We start from the raw sequence: 12,456 nt of genomic DNA, 5'->3' as shown, positions 1-12,456 counted from the left end.
TTGCCAATTCTACTGAAATTCAGATCTTTCCAGTTTATGTTAGATTCTTCCTAAAGTAGAAAAACATTATACTTAATTTTTATTCATAGGATTTTAGAAAATAACCTGATTTTGACTATAATAAATGACAAAACATTCTTTAGGAAACCCAAGTTTCTTGTACGTAAGTGGTCAAGTAGTCTTTCATCCCTTCCTCTTCTTAGTAAGAAGTAATTAAGAAATGTTCCAGTTAATTGAGAAATGTATTCTGAGGTGTAAGACAGCATTCATGCTGATAAAATAGTACATGTATAAAAATTGATCACATATCTAGTACAAGCCTAAACAGCCCCTCAATTAAACATTTCTACCCACTTACTGGAGTGTAGCTTACTTGGACTCCACAGCTTTCCCTGAATATTAAAAATGTCACTAATAAACTTCACAAACCATAACATCTGTCCCAAATGTATTTGGGAACAGCTGGAGAATTCATTTGTTCTTGGCCTTTCGCTTCTGTTCATGCTAACGAGTATCACACTTACAAATGAACTTCAAGAGCCACATTATAATGAATCTCTGATATTCAAAACATCAATTTTCTAGTCAGCTCATGTCAATCACTAAATTATTTTAGAAAGTATGTGAGGCACTTTGTGAATTTCATTTAGATCCTTTTAGACTACTAGCCTAGCTTTGGAAAAGTCATCCTTCATTTAACTATGGTCTAGAGCAGTGAGTGGTTCTCAGCCTTCTAATATCGTTAGTTCCTCATGTTGTGGTGACCCCCAACCATAAAATTATTCTCATTGCTACTTCATAACTGTAATTTTGCTACTGTTAAGAATCACAATGTAAATATCTGTGTTTTCTGGTATTCTTAAGGGACCCCTATGGAAGGGCCATTCAACACCCAAAGGGTCACAACCCACAGGTTGAGAATCACTTGTCTAGATTTGAAAAAGTGGTATCCATTAAACTGTATCCAAATGACTTGAAACTTTTTGAAACAATTATAACAATATTATTTTGCAAGAGATAGTTATATAGTCAAATACAATTGAGTTCCTTATTCTTTCATTGATCATGAAGTATTTAGAGCATAACTAATAGGAAGCTCCATTGGTGATAATACCAACTGCTTCTAGAACACCTTGGAATAAAATGATAAACCGCGAGAGCAGTTTTCCTTTTCTCCCAAGTATCTCAAGCTCAAGCAGTTGGCTAAAAGACTCAGTAGAGGAAGAAATCCTGTTCTGTTTCTCCAGTATACATATTACCAGCTGTATAGAAATAGCAGGTTTCAAGCATTTTGTGACCAAATGTTTTTCCCTCCTGTCCTTTCATGCAGGTGCCATACTCGGAATTAGGTGGCAAAACTCTGGTCATGGCGGTGTATGATTTTGATCGCTTCTCCAAGCATGACATCATTGGAGAGTTCAAAGTTCCTATGAACACTGTGGATTTTGGCCACGTGACCGAGGAATGGCGTGATCTCCAGAGCGCTGAGAAGGAAGAGGTAGGGAAATCAGTAGTATTTCTAACATGGCAAGTTGTATTCATTCACCTGTTGCTGTTCAAATACTAAACCATAAAGAGATGATCTTCCTGGAGGGGGACATGGGCCTTTAGACACTGACAGCTGCCAAAACAAGAGTCAAAGGGACTGTATGACCCTGCTGCAGTATGTTCAGGACCTCTGGGTGGAATTTAAAAGACAATAGAGAGATGCATGCACTGGGAATATAAGCAACCCCTTCTTTAAAAGGACAGTGAGCAATCATTTTGCATTTGCATGGGTTTTAGAACTATTACAGTGAAATGAAAGGGTACTTTTTCATTGTTTCTCATGCAGATATCAAAGCATAATGGGCTAAAAAAAACTGTAACACAGGAAAGCTGATATTAAGTCCATTTTTTTTAATGACTCACATCTTCATAGTACTGTTCACATTGTTTTCTTCCTAGTTTTAAGAGCTTTGCCCAGTATTTTTCTGACATTTTTTTTTAAAGTTCAATATCTGTAGTGCATTTACACTCCATAGTAACCAATTCTGTTTGATTGTGCTATGCCTGCCCAGCTGGGGTGTTTTTCTGTGTGAATGTCTCAGCAGCTAATATTAGAAAAACAAGCAGCCCCTTAGCTTCTCCCAGTTCTAAACAACTCCTTTCACAGTAGGATACTGGCAGATACTCTCCCAGGGGCCCACAAACAGCCCAGGTCATCTAGGATCTCTAACATTTGGTACTATGGGCCACATAGACCAGAGAGTGAAACTCCGCCTCCTTCATTACCATGAGGATCCTGCTCAGGCTCCCACTGCTAACTCCATACCCTTAATGGAATATGAAAAGCTTTATCATGGTATATTGAGATTAGGTTTAGTTTAAGCTTGAAAATTGCTAATTTGTTGTACAAAAGGGAGCAAATGATTTAAAGCTCTGCTTTGTGGAAATTATGTTAATCAAACAGGGCATTTTTTAATATTGAGATCAGAGTTTGCCCTGCTGTGATTATTCACCAATCCAAGAAAAATCCTGAATTTTCAACTTTCATGATTTTACATAACTCTTCCTGAGGAGTGGGCTAATATTGATGTCAACTCAAGCACACATGTAATGAGAAAGCCGGCTATTCAGTAATCATGTTTCTAAACAACAAGGTAGTGAGATATTTCATGAGTTGTTATGTTTTATTTGAAAGTAGCATGCTGGCTGGTATTCATTAATTAACTAGCTTTTGTTTGGCTAATTGGTTGAATATGACCCACTTATACCTAACAAGGCAAGGACCACTTGTCCAGGGTTCATGGGCCTCACTTCTTACCAGGTTCATGATGTAGGATTCTGCAATCACACCCAATGAGTTTTTTGCCTGCATTTAAGAAAATTTCCTGGTAGTCTGTACTCCCTCTTTCAAAAATTTCTTGAGTAAATGTAGATTTTAAGACTTAACACTAAACTAGTATGTTTGATCTAGGTAGGCAAAGACTTTCCTTCTCCCCCTTGGTACTCCCTTCTTTCCTCTACCGTTCTCATCTCCCATAACTTCTTTAAGACATTTGTCATCCAAATCATGGAGAACAACTCATTCTGAAAATAGTAATTACCAGATTCCTGGAAAAGTGCTCCTGTACTGTTAACGAAAACAGTAGGTGCATATAACAGTCTTCTATGGCCTCTTTTTCTACCTCCTACCTGTCCTTGATATCACCAACTAAACTGGTTTCTGGAGAAAGACCTAGCTTACAGTCAAAATTCTTCATCATTTCAATTCCAGCTAATCTCTTTATTAGCCCTGGTACCTAGAACACTTAAGTCGCTTAAGTTCTTTCAGATCCATTGTTTTATTCTGAAAGGTGGCATTACATTATCTACACTATAAGATAGTTAGAATGTAAAACTCCTCACCTAGAGACCGGCAAATGGTAACTCTTCAGTAGAGGAGTGAGTGATTGTTTTCCTAATCTCATCCTTTGCCTCCATCTGTATCACCTCAACTCTTTTTCTCACCACCATTGTGTTGGCTGAAAGCTCCTGGATGTTTTTAATGATAAACAACAGACCATTGTCATTTGGTCTTGAAACACATTCCTCTTTGGTCTTCACTCAGGAAGAGTAACTTTGTTCCAATGGAGAGGCCATTTTCTCTATTGTGAAATAGGAAACTTCCTAAAATAGATATCATTAAGCATATCTTGGCATGACTAGATGCAGGTAGACACTTTCTCATAGAAAGGGAAATAAGACCCAATTACTTTTTATATCACAAGAATCCCTTGTTCTCCGAGATATGTGCTGTGTCTTTTTCTGTTAAAAATAATTGTGTGAAGAAGCTGAAGTCTTGGACTAACTTCAGTTTTCAAGACTTCAAAAAACTATTTTCCTGTTTTCCACTTGAGCTATTGTGTTCCTGATCTTCATTTCACCTATCAGTGTTAAATGTCATTTCAATGCCATAGTGAGTGGAAAGATTTAAAGGAACAACTTTGAAACTAAAAAAAATGTATGCATGGGAGGCTCTTCAACCAGAGACATGAATAGAAGCAGGTTAGACCAGAGTTCTATGCCTGAAGTGTTCATAGAATGAGGTAAGGGTGTCTTACCAGGAAGTTGACAACCCTTAAGTCATAAGACAATGAAGTATGAAGTGCTTGCATAAGCAAAAGGATGGCATGCTATTTTAGTGACCGATTAATGTGTACGCAACTTAGAAAGGGATGGGCAATGGGCTAGTGTGAAAGCTTTGGCTGGAACACACGACAGCACAGGTTCAGACAGGAGGAGACTCTGAGCTGTGGCACTCTCTAGACTTCGAGTGTTAGATACCATTGCTGGTGACGTTTCCATTTAGTCCACAGCATTCCTCCAATGCACACCATCCAAGCTGCCCACTGGTTTTGGTTCACTGCCATGTTTTGTTTGTTTGTTTTGTGTAATATGACTGACTATCCCCACTCCTTGTACTCCCTGTTTTGCAACAGAGGAAGGTGGAATTTGACGTTGGAGACGGTACGACCTTTCTCTCAAGAGGTGGCTACATATAAAACCATTAACTTTATCCAATTTTCCTCTCAGTATGTGTAGCCTCAAAATCATTCCATATAATCAATAGATATGGTTTCTTTCCATTTTTAAAAGGCTTCCAATATGAATTCATCAGGCTGTCTATGTTGAATTTTTCACATTTTCCTTCTTTGTTTGATCACTCAAAATACAATTTCTCATGTCACCCAAGGTCACATCTGGAACTAACCATCATACTTTCTGAATAATCTACTCATTTAGTATTTTTCCTACATTACTCCAAATACTACAGTCAACAACTATGACTGCATTTTTGTTTTTATAAATTGCCTAGTTTAAAATTTGTCTCATTCCTGCATTCAGTTTAAGGACATCAGTGCATTTTCATCCTTGACATTTTTGTTTCTTATTTTTCATCTCGTCTCTAAAATGGTAGAAGAAACACACAGCAGTAGAAAACACCTGAGTCTTTTTTCTTCGTTTGCACATTTGCCCCGATGGCTGCAAGCTCTCAGGCCTGGCTCTGTTTTCTCTCTGGTAGAAAGTAAGTCTATCACCTCTCTTTGTGTGAATTCGTTAGAGTGCTTTTTAAATGAGGCTCCATAATCCAGTGCAAATGGGAAAAAAATTGATTGCTGAATTAAAACAAGTTGGGACATAATTTAATTAGTACCCAGGCAGAAGGGAAGAGAAACTACTTTAGGTCCTTAATGGAAAATCAATTTTGCAAGAAAATTTCACATTTTTAAGCCTAATTAGAAAAACATTTACTTCACAGAAAAGCATTTTGAGAATACATATTCAATCACATGGCAGATTCTGGCTTCCAGTGGTCAATTACTTGGTAGTTCTTTGAAATGAGTTAAAGTCATTTCTTACAGCATCTTTATGGCCAAAGATCATGAAACATTTGATGTTGTTTCTAAGCACATTTAGAAAGTAGATGACAAGTCAAGCTCTCATGGCCGTTCCCCCAACATATACCAACAAACAAGTACTCTGATTGGAAATAGTTTTAAGTGATCTGTCAACAGCAGTAGCCTTGCTTGTCACTCACAGACCATCGCCTTTAGGAAATGCACTGGAAACATTCACCTACATCCACAGCCTTTCAGGAACACATAGATAATATGCCTCCAGGCTGGAGCTGCCCTTACTGTTCCCGGGGCAGGACAGACACATAGGAAAATCACCATTGTTACTTTGAGTGGACAATTGCAAACGTGACCGATTGTATCCCACTCATTTTTTGTAATGTCCTGTTCACAGTCTCTTTCCCACTGTCTCCTAATCTTCATTTTCAACCTGTTTCTGTGATTCATGTAGAGCCTTCTAGGTTAGTTTTAACAGTAAAGGTTCAACAGTGATGTAAGTCTCTGCTTGAAACATGAAAATTTACCCAGGGGAATATAAGAACGTGTTTTAGGGAGAATTCAAATAATATGACCCATATCCAAATTTACCAGGCCTGGAAAGTTTTTTGCTGTTAAATCAATCTATGGTATAATAGATATCACTTAGCAGTATAGAGGTATTTTATAGTATATTAGGCCATGATACACATCAGGATTTTTAGTATCTATGTGTCCATTCTTTGGGATTTGGAATTTATTTCACTTTACCCTACAGAAGCATATTCAAGTTGGTGTTTTAGTGGTGTCTCTTTGACCAAAATTTCAATCACTAATTTTATTTTAATGCATAAAATAAATACTGTCAGCTTTATCAAGTGGTTAAGAAAAATATTTTTTTTAAAGAGCAAACAACTTGAAATATCCCAGTAGTATACATAGGATGGCAGTTTTAGACAGATACATTCCAAATCTCACATAATGGATCCCCTAAACAAAAGTTTAATAATTGAAGATTCTCCATAAAAGTTATATAAATTGGACTCATTTAAAGCAAGGATTAACCTTGAGGAAAGGCCCTGGATATTATCAAAATGCCATCTGACTAGCATCCATCGCCCCTACTCCGGCTGTTAGCTTCTCCTGCACTGGTCTAATCATACAAAGACCTGGCTCCTTTGTGTCCAAAACTCCCCAAAGATGCCGGATGTCCTGCTCTGGTTTTTGAATGTACAGGCACCTGCATGCTCATGTGCGTGCGCGCGCGAGCACACACACACAGAGTTCTCATAACATTGTGTGAGAAAACTAGTGACCAAGAAAATTTCGGTGTCTCGTCCAAGTCCACATGGAAGTACTATTTCCATACAGTTCTGAACTCCGCATGCTAGTTCCCTATAGCCTTTAAAAAATTGTCTCTTTTGATATTTGTAGCCTTAAAGTATAGCTATAAATTATATATTAATTCAAAATATCCACTTTGGCTCACTTTTTGAAACCTGTGACAAGTCAGTTTGTTTTAACAGCTTGCAGTGGATTAGGGTGGATGTGGTACTGTGGAGTATAGGAATGTCTGTGTATATTGATAGACTAGTCCTTTTAGATATTATAACGTGTTGTAAATATTTACAAGCTAGCAAAATCTCATTAACTGGAGCATTTACTATTTCACAAAGGTATTATTTCATAGATTATCAGAATGATTTCCATCCAAAATACAAAAACCTTAAAATTCAATATTACTCATTAACACAAATGTATCCTTTTTGTGCACGAATGTGAATAAATACAAGGAAACAGGATTTTTACTTTCCATGAAAAATACTATATAAAATACATTTCTTTCATTCATCCAAAACATATATTGAATATCTGTTAAATGATCATGTAAAGAAATAAAATATATAAAACAGAGAATGTTAAATGCATATGGAAAATGGTTATTCAGATTAGAAATGGGGAATGAGGAAGCTCCATAGAGAAGAGCTTGGAAAACTGGGCTAATGCTTAAGGCTGAACAGGGCTAAGAGAGCCCACTCACTGGGCAGTGGCATTTGTTGCCTAGCCTGATGATCTGAGTTCAGTTCTAGGACCTACTTGGTGGAAGGAGAGTGCCAACATTTTTTTTTTTTTTTGAGACAGGTCTCATTATGTAGCCCTGGCTGTCCTGTAACTATCTATATAGACCAGGCTGGCCTCAAACTCACTGAGATCTTCTGCCTCTGCCTCCCAAGTGCTGGGATTAAAGGCATGCGCCACCAAACCCAGCCTGCTTGAGAGTCAACTTCTGAAGGCTGTTCTCTGATCTCCACATAGACACTGTGGGACATACGCACGCCGGCATGTGCATGTGTGCCCACACACCAACACAATAAATATAATAGTCCTTAACTGAGTAGATTTTGAATAAACAGAAAATCAAGGACAATTTCCAAGTAAAAGCGATCAGCAAGAGCAGGCCCAATTAAGAGTGAAAACTTGAATTGGTATCTTGGGGAATAAGATTAAAGTAAGTGACTTAATGACAGTCTGTCCCTGAAACACTGAACTGATAAATTGACTAAGGACAGTAAGCTCTTAGAACTAAGACGAGACATCAAACATGAAGCTGCTCAGCCCACACACTGCGCCAAACATCTGCTCCTTAGGTCTCATCGTCTATCGTTTCTCAACAGCCCCATGGGGTTACTCTTCATGTTGCCATTTAATGTATAGAATAGTGCAGTTTACCCTGCGCTACCCAGAAAATCAACAGCCTAGCAATGATTTAGACCCAGGCCTGTCAGACTCTAGAACCCACATTCCCTTAGCTCTGCTGCATTACCGCTGTGCTGGCTGACCTCAGGGAGTACGAGTTTATTTGTGCCTGTGTCTGTTTTTCCTGCAAAACATACAAGAAGCTTAAGCATTAGTTATCAGTAAATTGGCTGAACAACTTAAAGAAGAAGAATCTCCTTTCGCATGCATGCATCACCAACCCTATAACATTCAGGGGACTGTCGCTAGTGAATGCCCAACTATCCAGGTGAGGACCACTGCAGAAAACCATCGGGTTCCAGCCCCCATCTCGGAAGCTCTTTCTCAGCATACAGAACATTATTCTGCCTGGCCTGCTCAACAGGGGCTTGTCTGTCTTTGTGGTCCATTGAATTGGCCTTGGAGAGTCCAACAGTGATAATGAGTTGATGAGGGAACCGGGCAAAAGAATTTGAGGTACTTGGAAAGCAATCAGGTGGGTGTTCTTTTGAAGCCCGTATTCTGGTTCCGACCAAAATGTTCCGAACATTAGCAGTGTTCCGTGGTCTCTCAAATGGCTTATTGTGGGGCAAATTCTCACTGAATTTCATGAATTTCTCATCAATTTTGATACATGTTGTGCCAAGGAAATCAAATTTTTGTAAAAATAGAAATGAGTGTAGGTGTTAGGGTTTTTTTTTTTCTTTTTATCCAAAGAATAAAAGAAGTGAGAGTTTTTAGTTGAATTTTAAGTAAAATGGGGCAGAGTGGTGGGAAGCACAGGTTGCCAGAGCAGGAACTGAGGAGTGGGAGCCGAAGCAGGACCAAACCCAAAATGAAAGAACCAGGGGAAAAATGGATACACTAAAGCATCCTGGCAGTGTCTGATTCCATAGGTTTTTGTTTTTGTTTTTGTTTGAGTGGAAAGCAGGGCAAGAGGATGTCTTGTTCTGTCTTTCACATATTTGAATCTTTCAAAATGTAATCTTTTCTGATGAGCTCGTCATATGTTTTGGCACAGTTTTTGTTATTACCCTGTTTGTGGATCTTCAGATTAAATGTTTTTCCCTTCTGTCTTCCGCCTACCTACCTTTGGGCGGGCCAAATGTTTGTATTGTGAAACCGTTAATCCATTCCAATCTGTTACTCGACAACTAGAGGAAATGTCAGCGGTTGCCTTGTACTCGCTGTGCTACGGAGGCTGGAGGAAGACTCACTGACCAGTCAGGCCTTACGTAATTAGAGGAGACAGGCGAACACACAGACACACCCCCGCCGCCTGGGAACAGGAGCTTTAAAATACTGCTAAGTAACTTGGTACTCTTGTTTTGTCAATGTAAAATGATTACGCCCCTTTGATAGGACGACCATTGTGTTCGTTTCTGGGAACATGGTAAATGACATGGCCTGCTCCACCTAGGCAGTTATGAGTCAACATTGAGACAGAACCATGAGGTAGATTAAAACGACAGACTCAACTATGTAAATCCAACCATGATTCCGCTTCCCCCTGGGGAGTATTTGCTCTTATTATTTGGGTGAGTGTTACTAATCTCTATGAAGAAGCTACATTCTAAAAGAGATCTATAATGCTCTTCCAACAATATTTGGCACCAGGTAAACAATAATAGTTATTTGGGGTACTGCAAATACCCCACTCAGAGCTCATTTTCTTGCCAGCTACTAAGGCAAGGCTGTGACTACTTATGTGTTTCCTTTGTGGAGACACTGAGACCAGCCTAGGAGTTCAGGCGCCACTGTCGGTGTCGCCAGGAGAGGAGAATGTGCCTGGACTTCAGGAGCAGGACTCTTGGGGGAGTATGAATATTACCCACAAAGGCCCAACCCTGGCGAAGGCTCAGCAGGTACAAATGGAAGATGGTACGGTGTAACCAAACACAGTGTAACCAGCTTCAAGCTTCACTAAACAGATTTTTTTTCTTTTTTAACCCAGGTAGTAACAAGTGCTGAGAAAATTGCACAGAAATTAGGAATGTTGTCTGTTGCTAATGGAAAGGATGTAACACTTCAGAAAACAACCTTACATTCCCTCAGAATGATGAGTAGAGTTACTATATGGCCTAGCATACTCCTAGGTATATACCTACAAAAAATGAGGAAATGTGTGTGTCACTATCGTACGAAAAATATTCATAACAGTATTTTCACAATAGACCAAAGCAGAAACAGCCTAAATGTTCATCAGCCGGTGAGTTACTAAAAAGAGCCACGTGATGGAATATTATGAAGCACTGAAACATGAAGCACCAAGAGACATAATATCACCAGTGAACCACAATAGGCAAAAGGACAGACATACAGTATACAGACGGCTGCGGGGAGGAAGAGTTCAGAATGGAGATAGAGAATGGCAGCTAATGAGTAGGGATTTCTTGCTGGAGTGATGGAAATATTCAAAAATAGGTAACAGTAGTTACATAACTCTGTAGATCTATTAAACTGTATAGATTAAATGTAAACTTTATGATATATGAATTACATCTTAATAAGGCTATTAAAATCCTCAGCTACTGATACTCCACACATGAAGCAGGAGGCAGTTCATCTGGAACTCCATTTGAGAGAGCTCTGGCTGAAGGTGCCACTCTAGAATTAAATATTAAAAGAGATAGTTCTTCAAATAGTCTAGTATCGCTTAAGACTAGGGCGCTTGTTTCCAAGCCCATGTTCTTGGCTCCCAAAACTCTTAGCATTAGGTCAGGACTAAGATTCTTCTTTTATAGACTCCAAACCCTAAAACCAGCTGGTAACACCTCAGGACTCAGATACAGACATTTTCCACAAGCCTACCTCCCTTTAGGTAAGAATTGCAGAAGTAAATTCTCCTAATGCAAAAGCATTGTTCTAAATATCAGAACTCATCCACTTTGCTACCCATCTTCATGTGTTGGCTGATCAGAGATCCCCAGTTGCTCTATTCTGGACTTTTTTATGGCCTCAAGAATGTGTAAAATGCAGGCAATATACACTAAAGGCAATATACACTGAAAGCTACTGCTGTTATTTTGCTAAAGGGACATATCATCCAAATGCCTTCTAAATGATATCCTTACACCTAGTGCAACTCTCGCCCCTCATCAGAGAAGCTGCTTATTGAAGTGGCCAGAAGTTAACATGGACACTCAGAACTAGCCAATGTACAGAGAGGAAGTGACTGCCAAGTGTTCACGCCTGAATGGGACGTTTATATATCACCCCTTCCCTTCGAGTCTTAGGAATATTGCAAAGTTGGGGGAACACAAAACAAGCAAGAGACCGAGGTCAGAGGGGACTATCCTCTGGACATGACAGGGCCATTGCACTCATAAACCCAGTGGTGGCTACCTACACAAGGTCAAGACAGTCAATATTCTAGCGTGGCAGGAGGAGCCTCGTGAGGACCCTACTCTAGCTTAGATCTATTGGTGAGTTGATGGCTGCTGGAAAGAGGGTCAGTTTTCTTCATGGATGTGGCCCTTGGTTAGTTGACCATTCCCTAGTGGCTAGCCCTACACCTAGGTGCATGCTGGCAGCACTGGTTAGACAGGTAAGTTAGAAAGAAGAAAGAAGAGAATGTGAAATTGGGAAAGAGACAAGATTGGGGGCGGGGCTTCTAGGAGAGAATTTGAAGGGGGTAAAGTGGTGGGTAGATATGATCAATACACTGTATACAATTTTCAAAAGGTAGATGAAATCATTTTAAAAGTACAAACAATAAAATGCACAGGGATTAAGTTCATTGAGCCCTGGAAATTGGAAGCACAGTGTAGCCACTACTCTAGTTTAAGGGACACAATATTTCTTAGCCCCAAAATGTCCTTCGTACTTCTCACCAATCAATCCCCAGGACACACCCCCAAAGGAAACCTCTTCTAATTTTTATCACCATATAGTATTGTGTACAAATCTCAAAATGTTAGCCATTTTCCTATTGGTGGACTTCTGTGTTGTTTCTATTTAGAATTATTAATGGGGAGGAGATGTTTTAATGCACTAGACAACTTTCCATAGACATGTTTTCAATCTCCTATAATTTCTAGTTCATGGGAAGGTGTGTGTGTGTGTGTGTGTGTGTGTGTGTGTGTGTGTGTGTGTGTGTGTGTGTGTGTGAGAGAGAGAGAGAGAGAGAGAGAGAGAGAGAGAGATACATATATCAAACTTTTTTTAAATCTGGGATGATTAGGTTACAGGTAACAGTATATATATATAAACATATTACAACATTCATTGCATAGGGTTCGCTCGTATTTCTTCTCTTTTTTACTTACTCCCAGCTAGTTCCCAATGCCACCCCACCCCTGACCCCGGCAGTGCCCATCTATCCTGTACCACTCACCTATCACCTCACTGTTTGCATCCTCTG

The 12,456-nt window shown here is 39.3% G+C and overlaps 1 protein-coding gene across 3 annotated transcripts in view; it reads left to right on the top strand.

The window, feature by feature from the left end:
• Positions 1-12,456, top strand: part of Syt1 (synaptotagmin 1) — a 514,933-nt gene that overhangs the window by 376,438 nt on the left and 126,039 nt on the right. For all 3 annotated transcript variants that reach the window (XM_015993276.3, XM_015993274.3, XM_076553877.1), the window contains one exon: positions 1,331-1,498. In XM_015993276.3, coding sequence (XP_015848762.1) covers positions 1,331-1,498 — 168 coding nt within the window. The remainder of the gene's footprint in view (positions 1-1,330; positions 1,499-12,456) is intronic.

The sequence above is a fragment of the Peromyscus maniculatus genome, chromosome 18 (assembly GCF_049852395.1).
Source record: "Peromyscus maniculatus bairdii isolate BWxNUB_F1_BW_parent chromosome 18, HU_Pman_BW_mat_3.1, whole genome shotgun sequence".
Lineage (NCBI taxonomy): Eukaryota > Metazoa > Chordata > Mammalia > Rodentia > Cricetidae > Peromyscus > Peromyscus maniculatus.
The sequence above is the reverse complement of the archived record's forward strand: the minus strand, read 5'-3'. Positions and strand labels throughout refer to the sequence as shown.